Consider the following 20,135-nt stretch of genomic DNA (forward strand, 5'->3'; position numbering starts at 1 on the left):
GAAGCATTACGCTGATTGATTGACTGATTAAAAGTTCCCTTGCTTTGCGACATCAGTCATTATCCTGGCAGGCTGTAATCCAACACATTTGGCGGCATCTGGTACGCTTCAACTGGGTAGGTTGCGCTCAAGTTCCAGTTGCAGATAACTATTTGTCATGGAATCAACGCCTGCCATGACTGAGGGTCTTCCAACCTCGTCACTTCTCCGTTTACCTTTCGAGATCCGCCTTATGATCTACGAATATTTACTGCTACCCTCCAAGACACCCCACTCTGGGCACGGAACGTCGGTCGCAAACTTGGTACCTGATTTCCATACCTACCTCTCCAAGGACACGAACAATGACCCGTTTACTTTGAGCGTACGGACAATCGACCCTTGGCTGGGGGGTCAAGGCTTGAAGACATGGAAAAGGAGGACTACTTATCATGTAAGAACCGGTAAGTCAGATTCTCCAACCACTTGGAAACATCGTAGAGATTGAGGGCGCAAGACACGAAACACGGATGGCTCTCAAATGCTCTGTTAGACAAACAAGACATATGCTAACTGAACGTTCCCAAGGCCCGTTTCTTACGACCACGGCACCAACGACCTACCGCGTCCTCCTCTCGCCCTACACCGCACATCTACGCCATACGGTCCCCTCCCTCATGCGTGTAAACTCGCAAATACACGCTGAAGCGAGCAAAATGCTCTACTCCACATACACATTCAGCTTCCACATGAGCGTGGAAGCCGTGGTACCCTTCCTCTCGGACCTAACACCCCGAAGTCGGGCTTCAATCAGACACCTGAGTCTGACCAAGAAAGCGCTACCATACGCAAAGGAATTTGACCGCGCAGAATGGGCAGGAATGTGCGCCTACCTGGCCGGCGCAACAGACAACACCCTGGCTGTAGGAGGCGGCCCAAGCATACACTTGAGCACACTCAAGCTTCAAATGATTGCCGGCAAGCCCGACCAAGCCTGGGACTCCATCACCCCCATGAACCCGTCCGACTTCGACACAATGTTGCGCATGAAGAACGAGTGGCTTGGCGGCAGTGGTGATTTCGGTGGCGTGGATCTCGAGTGGGCCGAGCAGGTCATGGCTATCAAGGGGCTGAGAGATATCAAGGTTAAAGCATTGGTTGAGCGATGCGCGAGACCTGTGAGCGAGAAACAAGCTTTTTGGGTCGCGTTTAGTAAGAGTGTTGCTGAAGGCGGATTTGGCGAGTGGATGAAGGGACGGATGTTGCAAGTTTGAATGGTTTGGGGTTACCATGTTTGTATGGGCATGGATTACAGAATAAAGTTTGGTACAGATTATGTTTGATGGATTAGAATAAAGGTTATGAAAAGGATTGGTTGGTTGGTTGGATTTTTTTGTGATATCCTAATTGGTTCCAATTGAGTTAGCTTTTTTTTGAATTGGGCTTGGTTGTAAATGACTCTTTATCTTTTTTTTGGGACTAAAAATCAAATGTTGTTATTGTCATCGCTATTGTCGTCACAGACATTTTGTGCCAATCAGGACGTTTGCGTTATAACCACATTGCATAAAAGCTGCTCATGCAATAGCCGAATGCTGATGTAGGTAATAATAAAGAGATGGCTAGTTAACCGAAAAAAAAGTGCCGTGGTTTGATGTAGGGACGAGAAGCAGCAGTCAGTTATTACATAGCGGGTAGAAATATGTCCATTTCAAATGAGAGTAGGGATGACTAGTGAATGTATTTTTTTGTTGGGATGGAAAATAGTAATCTAGGCATCGATTTGTCCAAGTAAGATGGAAAAGGGGCTTGAGTTTGGCATGTGAAGACTTGAATGTGATGAACGCAGTTTACTGTGAATCTCCCGCGAGGGTAGTGAGAGAGAGAGAGAGAGAGAGAGAGAGAGAAAGGCAAAGGATGCAACATCACGGTATAAAACACAAACGTACACACCGCCACAGCATTCTCATTTTCTATGTAGTAGTTCCTCATCCACATTACTTCATACCCGCACATAAGCAAAAAACGGCCGATTTTGTTCACAATCTGAATATTCTCCTTCCGAATTTGCCCCCTCCCGCCAATCTATCCGGGTATCATATCTTGTTCATGGCAATTGGCCGTCTCAATCTTTCTTCCCCCCCATTCCCCAGGCGTTAAAATCACCCCCCCAAAAAGACAAAACAGTTTAATAGAGTAAAAAACAAAATACAACCCGAGATAGGGAACCAGAAAAACCAAAAAAGAGGTCTAAAACACAAGATAAAACTCCAGTCCCTCGTATGCCATGTTGATTTTGATGAGAGAAGAAAAGGAAGAACGGGTGTTTGATAGTAGAGAAAAGAAAAGTGAGAGAAAAAAAACCAAAACGTGAAACCGGTACAACACCCACCCCCAAGTTCCCAGTGTAGTAGTTGAGACAAGAAAAATCTAAGCAGCAGGGATCCTAGATCGGTCACCACCCTTTGCAATCCATTCATCCTTGATGATCTTATCCTGCTCCATATGCATGAGTTTGTATGCGGTACGAATGGTACCGTCGCTGACTTCGACGGCGAGGCCGATTTCCTTTGGTGACTTGGGCTGGCCCATGAGATGTGAGACCAGGTAGAGACAAGCACCAGCGATAGACAAAGGAGATCGACCGGCTGCGACACCATAGTGAGCAACCTGGTCGGCGCACTCTTCGGCCACCATTTGGACCTGGGTACCCAAAGCCAGCTTGGCACAGGCACGAGGCATGAGGCTGGCGGCGCTGGTGGCAGTGGTGCCACCTTTTTGGTTGAGAAGGTTGACTGTGTCGATGACAGCTCCATTTCCGGCGACTGATGGACCGCTGTTCTGCGATTTCTGAATAAAAGCTTCGAGAACTTTGAAGGTGCGGCCGACTTCCTTCTTGGACACGTTGGTCATTTTGAAGATTTCGCGGAAACTGCGCTGCTGGTCGTGCTTTCGACAGGCTATGAAGATACAGCCGGCGATGATGGCGTCCTGTGACTTGCCCTTGAACAGCTTGGCGTCGTCCGTCATCTTGTAGAGCATCTTGGCCGTTTCGGCCGTCGGTCTGCTAATGTTCTGACTGTCACAGAGCGCTGTGATCTGACCGTAGGCAGCCTGCAGCGCCTTGTTGACCTTGTCGTGGTTGCTCTTGTTGTGAGCCCTGGAAAGATCGCGAACCCTCATGCCGCCGTCACCGAAACCGATCTCAGTCTGAAGCTGGGAGCCGTGCAGAAGGGGGTTGGCAGCGTCACCAATACGTGATGGATCATCGTTACCTTGGTCTGAATACCATGTTAGCATGCGCCTCACTGGTGCAAGTAAGAGGGCGCCACTTGCCATCATTAGAGAAGGTTCTCCATTCCGAGCGGGTGTCGATGATCCTGTCGGCGAGGACGCGACCACATGAGCCGCAGATTGTATCGCCAGCACTGAACTCCTCTACCAGATTGGGAGGGTTCTCTTTGCAGTCGGGGCAGATCAAAGCAACATTCAGGTCCTCTTGCCACTCGTCGTCCTTGACCTGCACGGGCGCGGCTTCATATACCTCACCAGGCGACAGGAGGCGGCCGTCGGGTGCGTAAGACATGTTTCTCTCTTTCTTCACGAAGTGGAAGCAGTTCTGGGCTTGTATTCTGGGTTCTAGCTATTGGGCTCGCGAGACCGACACTTGGAGACTGCTCTTGGGCAAGGGAGGCAGGAAACGAGTGTGGCTACAGAGGGCTGGAGGAACGAAGGTCGGACAACGGCAATGGAAACCTTATGTCTCGAGCGGGCAGCCTGCGGGGCTTGGCATTCCGCCCGCGCTAAGCCGTCTTGGGCGGCAGGTCAAGCTGCGGTCCACGGTTTTTCCCCAACATCGACCTTCACCTTGTAGCTTCCAATTGTCAGCTCCCCACCCCCCGACATATCAACAATGATTGCGCAATCCATCAGGGCCTCGGTAGGCTCCTCTCGCTGGCACGAATTGGATATGTACTGACCCGCTGCAGCGCCAGGCGCTCGTCCGCGTCGCCCGGCAGCAACCTGCCTACGTCGCTCGCCGCACCTTCATCACCCCCACCGCCGTCCGATCAGGTGATTCATCCTAAGCCGCTCGAAAAGCCGACAATACTGACCCAATTGGTGCTGTAGCCGACCTGGTGCAGGACATGTACCTCCGCGAGCTCAAGAACTACAAGGTCCCGCAAGTCAAGGCCTCTGACGCCGAGGGCCAGGTCAAGAAGTTCGCCATCCCCAAGGCCCCCGCATCTCCCGAGGAGACGGACATTGCGAGCGAGCTCAAGGCATACGAGACACAGACTGTTGAGGTTGAGGGCGCTTCATCCGAGGACGGCGAGGTCCTGCCCCAGGAGGACTGGTTTGAGGAGGAGGACGAAAGCATCACCACGGCCGGTGCTACCCACTAGACGCAGAAGATTGCTGGGTGAAGGACTAGATGTATCAAGAATACTAGCGACTGTGTCAATACGACTTGGGCAACAAAAATGCTGAGCCATTGGGTGCATTGTCTGGGAACATGTATATCACGTGACAAGACATGCGGGTGACGAAATGGATTGCTTATGTGATAGGCCTCATGTGGATTGATTGTTTGTTTGATTGAGTGAACATGGTAGATTGGTGGAGGGATCAAGGCTAAGTAGCAGGACATGGATGGGGGTGGTTGCACGGGGGGATTTGAGCATATTGGCTGAATCTAAGTACGTGTACGTGCACCTTATCGGGGGCTGAATGCGAGTTTGAGCTATTCAGTAGCCATGGTTGTCGGCGGTCAATGGTGGCCATTGATCTACATGGTCATCACTCCTATGATGTAAATATCCCGCAACAATGTCAGCACAGACTGGCACGGTGGCGGCCCCTTTGGTTGTTGAAGGCGGTACTTTTTGTGAGCGCCATTGTGTATGACGAAGGCTATGGCAAGAGAAGCAAGTTTGCTGGATGCGTGGCCTGCAGGACGCGGAGAGGGTGGCGGGGTGTGGGTTTCGGCATGGGGGACAAGAGTTGCCAAGAGAGTGAATTGCTTTTGGGAGCGTCGGAATGGGGAGGGACAAGGTCAGTCAGCAAGACGCACGGTAGGCAGCATGGCAGTAGTCGGTATGCTAGCGGTGGTGGATTGCTGTTTTGATTAGCATGCGCGTACGACACGTATGTATGTATATTCTGGCGACTGACTCGATGCAGGCTGTTCCGCGCCGTGCAGCGCATGTACTTGGGCCGATTGATCTGCTGCATTACATGTGCATGTCCCAAACAAATTGATCAAACCACGGCCCCTCAGATAAGCCACGGGATGCAGTGCCGACTGCCTTGCAGGCTCCAATTCCCGATACTGGCGGCTAGTGTGGTCGGAAGGTCGGAGGAACAGGGCGAAAGCGTGGGCCTGAAGGCGGAAATGTTGAATGCAGCAGCGGATGGGCTCTGCCGCATGTGTACACTTACGGCTCTGGCATGCATGGGGGCACGACTAGTGGGTATTCCATAGTATGGACCGAGGCGGCCGTAGATGGACGGTCAGTTGAGGGGTTTACCCTGGATTGCAGCCAGCGCGTATCCGCATCCATGTCGATGTGCCACTGCCAGCAGTGGTAGGCGAAGCAGACGCGCAGGCGAGCGAGCGACACAGCCAGGCGACGCCCGGGGCTGACGCAGTGACGTCTTCGCGCTGAAACTGGGCGATAAGCACGCGGGGGCCACCAGCAGCGTGTCAGGTCGGAGCAGTGGGCAAGGAGATTGCGGTCAAGGGCGCTGCAGAGATTGCAGTGTTCACAGTTCACGTCGCGAAAAAACAAGATGGTTCGGCGGGCCCACTGGGGCCTAGCGAGCAGCAGCGAGCAGTAGGGGCCTGTTAGGGGGCGGGCGCACTGGCAGAGGATCGATAATATGTGCACGCAGTAAGGACATCGATGCATGGCCAACGCGGCCCTTGGCTATAATGCACAGCGCTCGACGGCGGACAGCGGCGAGGCGGCAATGGCGTCGACGAGACGAGACGAGACGACACAGCCAGCGGCCAAGCCGGCCATGGGAACGCGTGAGAGCGAGCACGTCAAGCAAACGGCGCAGGCACAGGCACAGGGCGCATCAGTAGACGAATGGCAGATGACACAACTGCAACAAATGCGCCCGTTTTTAATATAGAACCATCGCTCCGACGCGATCTGCCCTGCATCCCTGCTAGCCTGCCAGTGGGCCTGCACCCGCGCGCCCACACCATCGAGGCAATAGAGTAGCAGCAGCAGCACCACCACCACCACCACTCGCTGCAATACTACTAGCTCAATCAACCTGCTGGCCCCCCCGTAGCCGTCCTATCTGTGTACTAGTGCCGCCAGTAGCACTCCCAGCTCGGACCAGAATCTCAAACCTGAATCTTCTGCCAGTCCAGTCGCTACGGAACGCTCGCTCGCCGAATACTGAACACTCGCTGAACTGCCTTTCTGTTTCTCTACTCTCCAAACTCCCTGCTGCCCCTGCTGCTGCTGCACATCCCCGCTGCACCCCCTCCCACTCCCCTCCAATAAGCCTCTGCCTCTTCCCTCCTCCCCGGCCCCTCAGCCTCTACTGTGACGTCGCTCCCGCAACCACTGTCGCTACTCTATTGGAGCCCGTCCAACGGCCTTGTCAACGGCCCGCCTAATACCAGCTTGCCAGCACCACGCCGCTTCCCGTCCCATTACTCCGCCATGAGCCCGTAGCCTGCCCGAGACGCGTACTCGACTTGCATTGAAGAAGGGCTGTCTAGCCACTGCTTCGCTGCGCCCGCTCCCTATTTCACAATGCCCATCGCCGTCGCGCAGGCTCCTCGCAGCCACTACTCCATCACCAATGCCCTCCGCGGCAGGAACAGGGCCACTTCCGACGCCGTCCTCCACCTGCCCCAGGAACCCGAACGCGCCCAACTGCCAAAGGCTGCCTCGTACACATACTTTCCCCAGGTGAAGGATCTCGACAAGGGTTCGCTTGTTGCTGAGCGAAGGGGAGCCTCCGAGGATGATGCCGATCGCTCCAGGAGCGAGGAGAGGACCTCCGAGAGCCACTCAGATGGGTCCAGTCCCTCGTCAGAGGATGCTCCAGAGCTGCCTGACGTGCAGATGCCTCAGCTAAGGCCGACGCCAGCATCCCGCCGCTCCTCAAGGTTTCTGCCCTTCTCCACTAGGAGCCGAGATCCCTCCGCAGAACCAAAGCCAGAACGCGGCCGACCAGAGGCTGTCAAGCAGGCAGACTCGCCTTCGCCTTCGCCCTCGCGCTCTTTGACAAACCTGCGCAGGAAGTCGTGGGTCATTGGCCCGCAACAGTCGAGAGAGTCGACGTCACCATCCAAGGACAAGAAACTCAAGAAAAAGGAACCAAGTCCAAAAAAGACACCAGCCGTTGAGCCGCCCAAGCAGAAGACGCAGACAGCCACTGAAAGTATCCCAGAGGAGTCGGAGGCAAGAGATACTGTACAGGAGGAAATTCCGCCTCCCTTGAGCAAGAAGAACAAGCGCCTCAGCGGCCTCTTCACCGCAACTCCCACTGCCTCTTCCAACTCGCCCTCAGTGCCCAAGTCTTTCTCGACTGAACAGCTCCCGAATTATCCCCAGAATCAAACGCCAGTCAGCCCCACCCATGTCGTTCCTCCGCTACCACGCGATATCTCTGCAGAAAAGCTAAAAGGCATCAAGACTGAACCCCGCAAAAAGGATGAGTTGTGGAACGCATTCAGATCCCTCGATGCGGATCTGCGCAAGTATGGCTCCCCCCCCCCCCCCCCTTGCTCCTCCAACGACAACAACATAACTCAAACTAACAATACATAGGTTTCAATCCAAATCCAGTTCCCTCAAGGCAAACGTGGTTCGCACTTCCCTTCTTCCTTTTCTCCGCCAACATGCCCATCGGCCTATAGACCAGAAGCTCAGGCCTGAAGATCTCGACCGCCGCGTAAACATTCTTAATGGCTGGTGGACCGGTCTCTTGGAGCTCGTGGCAGGCCGGAACAACCAGTCCATCTCTGGCACAGACCGTCCGGTTATCCTCGAGGGCATCGCTGCAATCATGGAGAGACCCGAATGGAGACTCTACCCCTCGCCCTTTTGTGCCCTTGCAGACCGTGAAGAGCCATTGTCAGCATCTACGACTAGTTCGGGAGCCTCCAGCTCCAGCTCGGCCGACTTCCTCGCAGAATCTGTTCACCACAATGTACGCAACATCTTCACGCAAAACTTGCAGTCTCAAATGGCTTTTGTTGTAGAGAAAATGTCTTTGCGAAATGCTGCTGCAAGTCTGGTTACGTTCTGTGGAAAGACATGTGCATACGCTTTCTGCTTCTGCCCTGGAGTTGCCGATGTTTTGGTACGTCTGTGGAGCCCATCTCTCGAAATGATGAGACGGGTAATGGAAGAGTCCGGTGTGTCGAAGCTGGATCGTTTGGACTCGGTATCCGACCGAGTTGCAGCATCTTTCCCACCCATGCTTCTCCCGCTCAAGTTGCTTTCTCTGAACCGACTCATGCGTCAACTACACAAGCCCATATTACCCCCGCTCGCCATGGCCAACATCGACTGGTACGGACTTTGGACAAAGCGCTGGTCCGGCGCCGAGAGCGACCTGTTTTACGTTTTTGTTAAGCACTTCCACATTCTGGTCAGCGATTTCCTACCCCTTGAGCCTACCAACGCAGAGCGCATCTGTGTACCTGGATTGATTATGGTGCATGCCCAGCTTTTGGTTAATTTGGATGCAACCATCAACAGGAATGCTGTACCGCAGCAACAGCAGCCGCCGGACGATACATCGGCAATTACCTTTGACGATGTCCTGGAACCTGATGCTTCTGCCTCGAACCTCGCTCTTCCACCAGCAAACGCTACCCGCATGATGCAGGAAAACCGAATCATAATGTTAATACGCGATTTCCTTTCCGAACGAAATGCCCATCTCCACACTGCCAGGAAGATGTTTGCTGAGAGTTTTGCTCGTCTTCTGCAGGCACAAGCACGCAAGATTTCAATTTACAACAACAGTGCCTGTTATACCCTCTGCGACTTTCTTGAAGAGGCTCTTGTCATCCTCGTTCGCTACGAGCAACACGACAGCGATCACCATGCGATCATGGACTGGCCTTTCTGGCTAACCGTGTTCAAAGCTATGGCTGCTAGTCACAACACCGCTACCGAGATTAGGTTGTATGCCTTCCTCTACAGCAGTTGGGCAACTCTGACCTCGGACGACCAACGAAAAGAAGGGATTTGCCTCGAGTTCCTTCTGGAACCCGAATTTTTCGAAAGCCGTTTCAACCACTGGTGTCCTATGGTGCGCGCCTACTTTATGCGCCTGATCTGCTGGCGAGTCGCTCGATTCGATGGCATTGATACCGAAGCCGAAGTGTGAGTATAAAGCCAATCCCTTCGTCATTACAGTGTATGCTGACATATTTGCAGAGCGATCAAACGCGCTCTGAGTGACCGTCTCCGGTCAATCTGGTCTCACTACCTTTGGCTTCAAGAAGAGGCTGAACGTAAACAGACCATCTACCCGTCGACACAGGCTTGCAACCCTGCACCAGGCCGACGCTTTCTCATCATACGTAATGATAATCCTATTGTGACCAATAGTGGTCCTTTTCTCACATTCGACGGTGTGGTCCAAAACCCCCATCAGCGAAAGCCCTCTCTTCCAGCTCCCTTGATTTCGGAAGCCGAGCTTCGACCAACACCTCCTCCACCAACAGAATCGCCCGATCTTCCAGAAGAGGATTCAGGCAAAGGCAGATGGAACATTTTGCGTAGCCTCATGGGAGGAAGTTCGAAGCAGAATGCTAAATCAAAGAGCCCTGGGCCCGCTAAAGACAGGGAGAACGCCAGTAAGACCACTGGCGCTAATTCGGCCAACGAAGCATCTTCTACTCCTGTGGCTACCGAAACACCAGCACCAGCACCACCACCGGTTACCCATCGGTCATACCATTTCCGCTTCTCTCTGGAATGGGTGGACAAGCGCTTCGGCGCATACCAACCTATGCGCCTCCAGCCTCCACGACTCCCACTTCCAGCACAGAACCTCTTGATGCAGAAGGGCATCAACCTCGAACCCGTCCTCAGCACACCACCCATTGGTGCTGCTGTGACGTCGAGTACCTATGCCGGACGTGCGCTTGCGGAATGGACTTTCATCAGCCATGAGTGCCAGAATTTCTTTGATAGGAGGAAGAATGAAGGCGTGCCGACGAACAGACAGGTGGAGACACCCACGTTGAACGTGGAGGCTTTCCGACGACCCGGCTAAGATGTACTTGGAGACTCCCAAGGCAAATGCCTTTGACTCAACAAACTCGTACATATGTATTTCCACGACATGCGCAAGCTTTTCATGGACATTGTCGACAGGCTTGACATGCTCCTACACGCACACACACACACACACACACACATCACTTTTTTCCCCACATTTCGGCGATTGCATACGGACGCTCAGCGCGAGCCATCCTTCAGCGGCATTCTTTTTCACAAACACTGAGCAAAGTTTTTTATTCCTTCATTTTCTGCTTATCTTGTTTTGTTTAGACATTTGGCATGCATGGCAGCGCGCACTTTCTTGCATGGCCTCGACATCATTCTTCATTATCCATGATCATTTCTCTCCTTTTGGCCTAGGGAGATGTTGGAAAGCAGGGACTTGTTTCTTTCAAAAACATATACAGTATGCAAATTTTGTTGCTAGGGCGCGAGATGTAAGCCCGTTTCTTTATGAACGAAAATATAGAGTTATGAATGTGAATTATTTTCTTAGTTTTTTTTCTCTTAACGTATGTGGCAGAATGAGTTTTTCTTTAGTCTGCTTAATGCTCGATGTTATGCTTATAGGGATAGGCTTAATTCTGAACGTCGTACATAATTTTCGGTCTATTACAATCAGTTTGTACTATGCACTTGTGTATTGGTGGACGTATCCGTGTATACAAGATTCAGTATTTGGTAATGAAGTAATAAGATAATATTCTCTCAAGGTAGACTCTCTGAACACTGAGAAGCATAGATGGACACAGACAGTGAATGGGAGAACTAGCTAAGTAGTATCGATACACAACTACCCTACCTCCACTGCCTTGATTGGGCGCTGTCAAGACTGTCTTGGCGTTTGTTATTTACCAGACACGTTCGTCTTACTAAATAGGCAAGAGCAGTCAGAGGCAGTCACCAAGCGTAGAACAAACACTCGCTAGCCTCGACCTCCAAAAGACCATGGCAGGCTTTGCTCTCATTGGCCACCGGCCGTTTGCAAGGTGCAGGGCTAGTCTTATGCTCATTTCACTGAGGTATTGTTTACTGTCGTCTACCCCGCGAGGTTTCTCTCACCTCATCACACTACGCTCCTTCAACTTCGTGATTGATACTACGGTCTCTACTGTCCACAATTGTTCTTTCTCACACCATACTCAAGACCAATCTCGCTACAAACATGCACACCATGCGCGCCATTGCCTTGTTCGCAGTTTCTGGTAGGTACCTCTGCACTTGTTTATGCTTGGAAAGTGTGCTTTCGGCGTATCATAACAGACTGACACCCAGATAGCAGTCGCTGCTTTCCAGACTAACCTGGAGGGATATCTCGTGGAGCCCGCCCCGGTTAGAGCAGTGGCCGCTCGTGATGAAGGCTGTAGCAAGCTACCCAAGCTCTGCACAGATACGGTGCTACTCCACGGTGGTCAGACGATTCTCACCTATCTGTGCCCCGAGACTCAGGGCCCGACTGCCACTGTCACTATCACCTCGACTACTACTCGTACTGTGACTGGCAGCGCCACCCATTCCCCATCTTCTGGTCAGGCTGGGCTTTCTGTCTTTGCTTGCGATGAACTTACCACGACTATGACAGTCCAGTCAACGACGCAAGTCACGGTTACAGAGAAGGTCATCAGAGCTAGCACCGCTACCACCCCTTCAATCCTCCCGCCACCGGCTATCATCACTGCTACTTTTACAGCAATCCCGCTCTCTGAGTTACGACCACCGTTCCCCATCAAGCCGACGTGGTCTGAGTTCAAGAATGTGTCTACCACGAGTTCTCCAGCAGCTACCGGGATGAGGGAGCCTCCGGTCTTCAACTTGACCTCCCCAGTCATAAACTTCACCTCTTTCGACTTGTTCCCCACTCACGCACCCACTAACTCTTCTTCGACTATCTACATCCCCTCGACTACCCCTGTTGTTTCGGTCACCTACTATCCACATTCACCCACTAACAGCACCTCGTCCGGCATTGGATATAACGTTCCCAGTTTGAATGTCATCAGACAGGCCGGATCTACTACGACTGTCACCACTACTGCCTCTGGCATCATCACGACTGAGACAGATATGGCTAATGAGAGTGGCGTCTCTTTCGTCATGACGACTAGTAAAGGTATGGCTGGCGAGAATGGCGTATCTTTCGTTGCGCTATTCCTCGGCATGGTGGCCACTGCTCTCATGTTCTGAGCAGTACACGTCTATTTTCCCAGAGAAGTCGGCAACCAGATTTTCGTTCAGGACAAGGTCGAGAACAGATGTAACGGGTTCATGACTGAATGTATCATGGAGTTATAGGTATCATGATTCGTAATATAACATAGCCCTATGAGGGGGGGGGGTTCCTCTAGGAATCGAACTGGACACTGAAAGTATACGAACAAGTCCCAGGCGTCGGTCATAGTTTCAAGTGCAGAGCATCGTGTGATTATCCTTGTTGTTCCCATCAGCCGTATTTTCACATCAGGTAACTTGCCCCAAGAGCGAGACTACATGGGTCAATTGATCTACAACTGTTGCTATTGACAGACCACGAGGGCTGAGAGGTAAAGCTGCATGCGGTGCAAATCACCCCGCGCACTGTAGTTGTATGGTCATAGCTTCGTAGCAAGGGTTGTGGAACCGAAGTTGCGGACTCGCGATCCAATCACGGGACAAGCGCGCCGCAACCACGGCGAACACCAAAGCCGTTCTCTCACGCGGCTTCACGACTGTTCACAGACATAATAGAACAAAGCACCCTGCAGTCTGATTGTGCTCTTCAACCCACATTTGCCACCAATCGCGGACATTGCCTTCACGCAGCATCGTCTTCTGCTACGAGATCACGCCCATCGACGAAGTCTACAGTCGCTATCACCTCTCACATACCGCCTTTTGAGAGCACAGCGCGGCGTGCTGTTTCCAAGATTGGCTACAGTTTAGCCCAATAGCGCGTCCTACTTCTACGAGAAACACCATTGCGATTTTGCAACCCTCCCCAGCGGATAAACGTCGAGTTGCTTGGCCTCGAGTTTTGTTTGTGATTGCCACAGGCTTGCATTGAAAGTCTTAATCAAGCACAAACAGCGTCTCAGACAAGATGGCTGTTAAGAAGTCAGGCAGAGCCCAGGCGAGGGAAGAGGGTACAACGCCTGTATAATTTGAATCGATATGACGGCTAACAGATCATAGGGCTGGAGCGGACGGACAACAACATGGATCTCACGACGTGGCCGCAAGTTGGCATGATCAACCAGAAAAACTATTATACCGAGTTCCTGAAAAGAGACGAGCAGTTTCTTGCAGTGCGATATCCAAAAGATGAGGAGAGAGCCCGCATAGTGCAGGAAGCGCGGGACAAGGATCGCGCACGCGCGCTGGGTGTGCCAGCAGCGGAAGGAGCGACACCACAAGCTGCAGACGAGACAATGGAAGATGCCGAGGCCTCATTTGCATCGAGGACTGACATCTCAAAGCTCATTGTAATACACCCTGGCAGTCAGAATCTGAGGATAGGGCTTGGATCAGATGCGTTGCCCAAGACTGTGCCCATGGTCATTGCGCGGAAATGGAAAGAGAGCGAAGACGAGGAGGAGGGTGGAGAACCCTGTCCTAAGAGGATCAAGGTCGATGCATCTGAGTCCACGGATGCGCAACCAGAGAAGTGGTTTGGAGAAGACGTGAGTTACCCAATGGACCCTGCTCTGCATTCACTAATATGCAATACAGTTCGCCGATCAGTACATGACCATGTCGACTGAACTCAGGACGCGCATGCGCGCTAACAAGCGACGAGTACTTCCCAATTCGAAGGACCTAGTCCAAAACTACAACAAAAAGTCACCCCCAGACATCATCTCGGAGCACAACGACATCAACCGCATTGAGTGGACAGAGATACCAGAAGACCCAACCAAGGCTCCGGATTTCTTCACTGGAAACGAGGCACTACGAATTCCAGAGAAGTCGAACCCAAGATACAAGCTGTTCTGGCCCATACGGAATGGCACGTTTAACGAGAAAGACTACCGCGATCGCAATCAAATCTACCACGACATTTCCAAGATATTCGAAGAAGCCTTCCGGAGCCAGCTGGGGATTACAAAGCTTAAGGATCTTGTTAACTACAAGTGTGTGTTCATTATCCCAGATCTCTACGAACGACAGTATGTAACCATGATTCTCGATATCCTAATGCGAGACCTTGGCCTTGGAAAGGTCTGCCTGCAGCAAGAGTCTCTCTCGGCTACATTCGGCGCGGGCTACGGTGTTGCATGCGTCGTCGATATTGGTGCGCAGAAGACGTCGATTTGCTGTGTGGATGAAGGGCTGTGTGCTGAGGAGTCCCGCGTCAACTTGAAGATGGGCGGTGCCGACGTAACGGAGACGTTCATCAAGATGATGCTGTACGGCCATTTCCCGTATGCGGATATGAATCTGAAGCGGAGGTATGACTGGCTGCTTGCTGAAGAGCTAAAGCAAAAGTTCTGTTCCATGGATGAGGGTGCTGTCACGGTGCAGACTTGGGACTTTCATCTCCGAGCTTGGAACCAGGACACACGCAAGTATACGTTCAAGACATACGATGAGACTATGCTCTCGGTAATGGTGAGTAACAAATGTATAGCGGACACGGTACGTTTGCTGATGTGCACAGGGTTTCTTCAAACCATCAATATTCGACAACTCTCGGAAACTCGAGAACCGACGAAAAGTGGTGCCTCGTTCTGTAGATCTATACGACGGGTCGCCAAACGACCCCATGTCCCAGGCACAAATTGCCGTTATTGAAGCGGCAGCAGGCAAACCCGTCGTGCCAATCAGCAACGGGGCACCGGAAGCAGTAAACACCACCGCTCCCGTATCAACACCCCAACGGCCGCAAGCCAACGCCCTGAGTCTGCTCAGCCGGCTAAATGAAGGCGAAAACACGCCGCGGTCCTCCGTGGCAGGCTCCCCCGGCCCTGAAGGCGCCAACACACCCAATCCCGACCGCGACACGCCCATGGGCGAGGGCGACGGTCCCCCGTTACTCGTCCGCGACCCTATTGACGAGAAGACCAAAGTAGCCGAAGCCCGCGAGGCCATCCTGCCCATCCAAGCCCTCGACCAGGCCATCCTCGAGTCGCTCGCCCATGGCGCCCGCGGCGACGACCGCAAACTACGCGACTTTTTCGGTGGCATCATGCTCGTCGGCGGTGCCTCAAAGACGCCCGGCTTACGCGAGTTTCTGGAAATGCGGCTCCGCGAGCTGCGCCCGGGGTACGGCAAGGAGATTCTTGTGGGGCCGCCGCCGCGCGACTTTGATCCGCAGGTGGTGGTTTGGAAGGGGGGAAGCGTGTTTGGGCGGTTGAGTAGTCATGGGAATGACGGGTGGATTAGTCGGTATGAGTATGATATGCTTGGTGCAAGGTTGTTGAATACAAAATGTATGTTTGCGTGGTGAAGGGCAGAGGGGGAGAGTGCCAATGTGCAAAGGGATTAGTTACATATTATCTGATTATTATTATTATTATTATTATTTTTCCCAAGTAGATGAGGGGGGGGGAAGATGGTATCATTGTGTTCTTTTTGGTTACATGGGAATGGGTATACGAGTGTCTGAGTGATTTGTTCTGTTTGTCGTCGGTGGGAAATCAGATGGCCATTGTGTGTGTGTGTGTGTGTATAGGAGAGAGAGAGAGAATGGTCCCCAAACAACACAGACACCTTTTTTTTAGTTGGATAATTTATTATTATGCTTGCATATTACACTACAAACAAGTTGATTCCTATGCCTCCTTTTCTTTCTCTCCAAAGCAAACCAAAAAAAAAAAACCCCCCAGACTTGGGCAACTGTATCAAAGTTACATGAACGATTATTATTATCCATGAACATGCCCCATGCATCCATCTCCACAACAAGGTGAGATTACTATTGTTAGTTTGTGGGGTGGGAGAAAAAAAAACAATCAAATCCGTACGGTCTGTGTCTGTGTTGGCCTTTTTTTTTTCTTTAACTTTACTTACACGAAGTAATTTCCCGCAAAGATAAACAAATGGCATATCTGAGATCAGGGGGTGACGACTTGTCAGCGAGTTTGATTATATTGCGTGATAACGAAGTAGATCAGCTCGTATTTGCGCGCCGAAAAAACAAACATGCAATCATTTCTGTTTTACGAGTAAAAGCCATCATTTCTTTGTTGTGCTATTAGACATGTTTCAGGACAAAAGTACGAAGACACGACGGGCAAAGGTGACGATGCCGCGGACTCCGGACCTCCGGGGCGTTAATCAGTGGAGTATCTTGTCCTTCGGTACCCGCGTTGTCGGATGATTTCAAGGCAAAAGATTTGTCAGCATGTGCAACAACGAATGGTATACGAGTGGAGCTGGTGGACTCTCGGCGCCAGATCAGATTGTGGAAGACGGTGATGACGGGAAGGATGGTGATGGTCACGCATGTAATGCAAGTAAGCCATCGAGATTCGGCATGGCGTGTATGCAAGGCATTTTGTTGTCTAGATTGGGTTGGGGGAAAAAGGGAATCAGATGCTAAAATTGTTTCGGACAAGCCGCGGAGGTTATACGTATGCGGGTAGTAAGTGTATTGTACGTAAGCGTGCTTGGGACTCCGGTGGGGCCGCTTGCCATGGTAGTCACTCGCCACTTGTACGCTGAACTTGATTTGCCTCTCTTTCGCTGTGGGTGTAGTCGATTATGATTACAGGAGAGGATCAAGATGATGCACCGTGAGTGCGTGGAGCTTGCTCAGTCATCAAAGAGCGGCAGATCCGCCGGGGGGGTGGAAGGGATATTGTATTGGGTGTAAGTAATAGATAGAGGTTATTGCTTGAGTCCAATCTCGGCAGCCTTTTGATTACAAAACTCGGCCATTTCGACGTCTTTTATGCTAAGTCCGTTGGGGGAGTGAGTGGTCCATTCAATGGAGACACGATTGTAGAGATTGGACCACGAGGGATGGTGGTTCTTGGCCTTGCATTCATCTGCGATGAGGGACATGAAGCGCCAGGCTTTGGTAAAAGAAGAAAAGGTAAATTGACGCACGACGCCTTTCCGGGAGGCGGTGAGATGCCAGTCAGGAAAGAGGTTTAATGCTCGATGGGGCAGGTCAGCGGGCTGGTCGGCAGAGAGGATCATGTCATGTGGTGGTGGAGGTGGTGGGCGAGCATGGGACGAGCAAGTTGCACAGGGCAATAACGCGGTACCTTGGGCCGTTGTTGTGCGACGACTGCGGACGTGGGACAAGAGTGGCGGATAGGGTAATAGTCGGCGTATGCTGGAGCAGTACTTGGCCTTTGGATTAGAGGGGGTGAGTGGAGGGTGAGGGGACGCACGCCAAGGAGTGGCCGTGGTGTGGGCGAGCAGTGACGGGACCGCCCGAAGCAGGCGGGCAGAGGGAGCCATACAGGCCAGAGGGCTTCGGAGGAGTATGGGCGAGCTGGGAGAGAGAGTCGAGGACAGACGGGAGCGTCGGATGTGGAAGCTCTTGTGGCCCGGATGGAGTAATCAGACACTGGGACGCGCTAGGCCCAAAGCGGCGCGTGCGTGCGCATGGGGTGCGGGCGCTGGCCGGCTGCCGAATTGGTCAGCGGTTGAGTGAACAGCTCGAGCAGGTCGACAACGCTGTCTGTATAGGCTCAGTGTCTGCATCCTTGGCCAAGCGCCTAACACACGTCCATGTGCACTAGAGCAGCCAGGTGAGCAGCAGGCCACTACAATACGCTCGCCACGCCTGGCGCCCGCGACGTTTTGTTGTTGTTGTTGTTGTTGCGAGGGCCGCTGTTCTGCCCTACTCATGGCGCTGTGCTCTCCGGCTATCCGCCCGCCTACTTAAACGCGCACCGCCCGCCCACCTTAGTCAAAGCTGCGTAATCCACTTCCCGACCAACTGCATCATCACGTCCCCAGGTGAGCAACACCATCCCCAATCGCACACAATCATGCTGTCGCGACACGGCCTGCTGCGCGCCCAACTCGACTCCGACATGCTGACTCGCCCGCCCACAGTCGTTGGTCTTGCTGCTCCTGCTGCTCTTCTCTCCCCCATAGCCATAGCCACAGCTCCTCCAGCGTCGCGACGTCACCTGCATCCCGCTGCACCAATTCCTGCCACTGCCACTGCCACTGCCACAGCTCGCCCACCACCACAGCCACAGCCACACGATCAGCGCTGCTCTGCTCCCTCTCAGTCCGTTGCGCCTTGAATGAGTCCCACTCTGCACCGTCCCTCGATCCACACCGACACGGCCTCCATCATGCAGACATCGGCTGCTCAGGTAAGCTTTGCTGACGGTTTTAGGCCTTTGCCCTGCTGACTCCCCACCCAGGACCAGTCCAAGCCTACCATCGAGATGAGTTAGTCACTCCCCGCATCCCGCCTCTCGTACAGCTGACTAACGCCTATCGCCATCAAGGCTTAAGAGAACACTTACTCGCTGCTGGCGCCGGCCAGCCCGCCGTCCAGCCTCTGCCTCAGCACCCAACACATTCCCAACACCCACATCCTCCCAGCCAGCCCCACGCCATTGACCCTGCCATTGGCGGCCCACCATCGTACGACATGAGCGCTGGCGGCCCCGACGACGGCAACACCAGCGAGGGTCGCTCAAAGGGACGGAGAGAGCTGTCCACGTCCAAGCGCGCTGCCCAAAACCGCGCTGCTCAGGTACAGATGCAGTCTACAGCCCCCCCTCGTGTCGCGCCATGCTAACTTGGACAGCGCGCATTCCGTCAGCGCAAGGAGGAGTACATCAAGCAGCTCAAAGACCAGGTCAAGGAGTTTGAGCAGCTATGCGAGCTCTACAAAACGCTCCAGACCGAGAACTACCAATTGCGCGACTACATCATCAACCTCCAATCCCGACTCCTCGAGACCCAGGGCGAGATCCCCCCTGCTCCAGCCGGTGTAGATCTCAACCGACCGCACGCCGAGCAAGTCAACATGCACCCCCAACCGCAACCACCCCAGACCCCACAACAGCCCGAGCAGCAACAGCAGCAGCAACAACCCGCGCAGAACAACAGCAACGGCGGTCTATCGGAGCGCCAGATTGGTGAGCTGCAAATGGCTGCCCAAGCTGCCGCTGCCGCTCAACACAGCACGGCTGGCTCCAAACACGCAAATGTCGATAGTTCATACGACTTCACAGAGAAGCGCCAAAAGGTCGAAGAATCTCCCCAAGGTCAGCACTATCCGCTACCCCCTCCCTTGTTCCTCTATAACCCCAGCTCAATTGCTTATCGAGAGAGTAGCCACTCCGATCCATGGCTTACCAGCGTAGTAGGCTCGGGCGCATCTGCCGATTACGATGCATTCGTCAATGAAATGCACCACGCCAAGCAGACGGCATAGCCATCTTAACATGGTTGTCGCCTGGTTTGTTTTCTTCTACTTTTTTTTATGATGTAATGCATAGGCCACGACGCTTGTCTACGCTCGGGCCAGCGGTGTAACATGACTGGCGTATGGAGTCTGGTGTCGTACCATACTTTTTTTTTTTTTACCTTTTTGCTTTGTCTTCTACCATTGCCGTCATACTCAAGCATTTCGTGTGGCTGTCACAGTAGACTTTTCCACGTTCTTCATCTGCCTAGTGATGAGGCTGGGAACAACCAAAACTTCGCTTTCTCCGGGCTGCCTCTTCTCCCGTCTGTTTTCCAGAGTACTCTCGGTCACAAGTGTTTGTGAATCATGGACTTGATTCGGCAAAGAAACACTAAAGGGCATTGCAACGGCCAAGCTTATACTTGTTGATACTTCAAGGTATCCAATGTTTAAATATTAGCTATTTAGATGGTGGTAGTTTTGTATGCATATTTGACTAGCCGTTTACCAAGCGGATGGGGCGTTGTGATTTATCTTATCTCCTTGCGCTTACATAATTATATAGGGATGGT

General features: G+C 52.7%; 9 protein-coding genes across 9 annotated transcripts; 7 read left to right on the forward strand and 2 right to left on the reverse strand.

Moving 5' to 3' along the window:
• Window positions 1-175: 175 nt before the first annotated feature.
• On the forward strand, window positions 176-1,253 carry PSV08DRAFT_366015 (uncharacterized protein; the record flags this gene model as incomplete). The annotated part of the gene is made up of 2 exons (XM_014223449.1): window positions 176-443; window positions 568-1,253. 2 exons carry the CDS (start codon window positions 176-178, stop codon window positions 1,251-1,253), a joined length of 954 nt encoding a protein of 317 aa, XP_014078924.1.
• A 1,156-nt stretch (window positions 1,254-2,409) lies between these two features.
• Window positions 2,410-3,704, reverse strand: PSV08DRAFT_366016 (cyclin-like protein; the record flags this gene model as incomplete). Its single annotated transcript, XM_066093105.1, has 2 exons — window positions 3,316-3,704; window positions 2,410-3,260 (listed from the first exon to the last, which is right to left on the reverse strand). Exons 1-2 carry the CDS (start codon window positions 3,563-3,565, stop codon window positions 2,410-2,412), a joined length of 1,101 nt encoding a protein of 366 aa, XP_065948064.1. The 5' UTR covers window positions 3,566-3,704.
• Window positions 3,705-3,875: 171 nt separating this feature from the next.
• On the forward strand, window positions 3,876-4,552 carry PSV08DRAFT_405370 (ATP synthase complex subunit H-domain-containing protein). The gene is made up of 3 exons (XM_014223451.1): window positions 3,876-3,919; window positions 3,969-4,053; window positions 4,111-4,552. The coding sequence occupies exons 1-3, from the start codon at window positions 3,893-3,895 to the stop codon at window positions 4,383-4,385; spliced, it is 387 nt and encodes a 128-aa protein (XP_014078926.1). The 5' UTR covers window positions 3,876-3,892; the 3' UTR covers window positions 4,386-4,552.
• Window positions 4,553-6,758: 2,206 nt separating this feature from the next.
• Window positions 6,759-10,459, forward strand: PSV08DRAFT_366018 (uncharacterized protein; the record flags this gene model as incomplete). Its single annotated transcript, XM_014223452.2, has 3 exons — window positions 6,759-7,711; window positions 7,782-9,350; window positions 9,405-10,459. The coding sequence occupies 3 exons, from the start codon at window positions 6,759-6,761 to the stop codon at window positions 10,246-10,248; spliced, it is 3,366 nt and encodes a 1,121-aa protein (XP_014078927.1). The 3' UTR covers window positions 10,249-10,459.
• Window positions 10,460-11,421: 962 nt separating this feature from the next.
• PSV08DRAFT_251831 (uncharacterized protein) lies at window positions 11,422-12,440 on the forward strand (the record flags this gene model as incomplete). Its single annotated transcript, XM_066092450.1, has 2 exons — window positions 11,422-11,461; window positions 11,539-12,440. The coding sequence occupies 2 exons, from the start codon at window positions 11,422-11,424 to the stop codon at window positions 12,438-12,440; spliced, it is 942 nt and encodes a 313-aa protein (XP_065948065.1).
• An 887-nt stretch (window positions 12,441-13,327) lies between these two features.
• PSV08DRAFT_366019 (uncharacterized protein) lies at window positions 13,328-15,797 on the forward strand. Its single transcript, XM_014223454.1, has 4 exons — window positions 13,328-13,375; window positions 13,425-13,912; window positions 13,962-14,840; window positions 14,890-15,797. The coding sequence occupies exons 1-4, from the start codon at window positions 13,333-13,335 to the stop codon at window positions 15,676-15,678; spliced, it is 2,199 nt and encodes a 732-aa protein (XP_014078929.1). The 5' UTR covers window positions 13,328-13,332; the 3' UTR covers window positions 15,679-15,797.
• A 1,227-nt stretch (window positions 15,798-17,024) lies between these two features.
• Window positions 17,025-17,425, reverse strand: PSV08DRAFT_335004 (pterin 4 alpha carbinolamine dehydratase-domain-containing protein). Its single transcript, XM_014223455.2, has one exon. It carries the CDS (start codon window positions 17,373-17,375, stop codon window positions 17,061-17,063), a length of 315 nt encoding a protein of 104 aa, XP_014078930.1. The 5' UTR covers window positions 17,376-17,425; the 3' UTR covers window positions 17,025-17,060.
• Window positions 17,426-18,493: 1,068 nt separating this feature from the next.
• Window positions 18,494-19,590, forward strand: PSV08DRAFT_356342 (uncharacterized protein; the record flags this gene model as incomplete). The annotated part of the gene is made up of 4 exons (XM_014223456.1): window positions 18,494-18,514; window positions 18,566-18,593; window positions 18,653-18,903; window positions 18,958-19,590. 4 exons carry the CDS (start codon window positions 18,494-18,496, stop codon window positions 19,588-19,590), a joined length of 933 nt encoding a protein of 310 aa, XP_014078931.1.
• On the forward strand, window positions 19,306-20,069 carry PSV08DRAFT_335017 (uncharacterized protein). The gene is made up of 2 exons (XM_066092753.1): window positions 19,306-19,420; window positions 19,491-20,069. Exon 2 carries the CDS (start codon window positions 19,693-19,695, stop codon window positions 19,924-19,926), a length of 234 nt encoding a protein of 77 aa, XP_065948066.1. The 5' UTR covers window positions 19,306-19,420; window positions 19,491-19,692; the 3' UTR covers window positions 19,927-20,069.
• Window positions 20,070-20,135: the final 66 nt, after the last annotated feature.

The sequence above is a fragment of the Bipolaris maydis genome, assembly GCF_028858645.1.
Source record: "Bipolaris maydis strain C4 unplaced genomic scaffold PSV08scaffold_16, whole genome shotgun sequence".
In the NCBI taxonomy this organism is placed as follows: Eukaryota; Fungi; Ascomycota; class Dothideomycetes; order Pleosporales; family Pleosporaceae; genus Bipolaris; species Bipolaris maydis.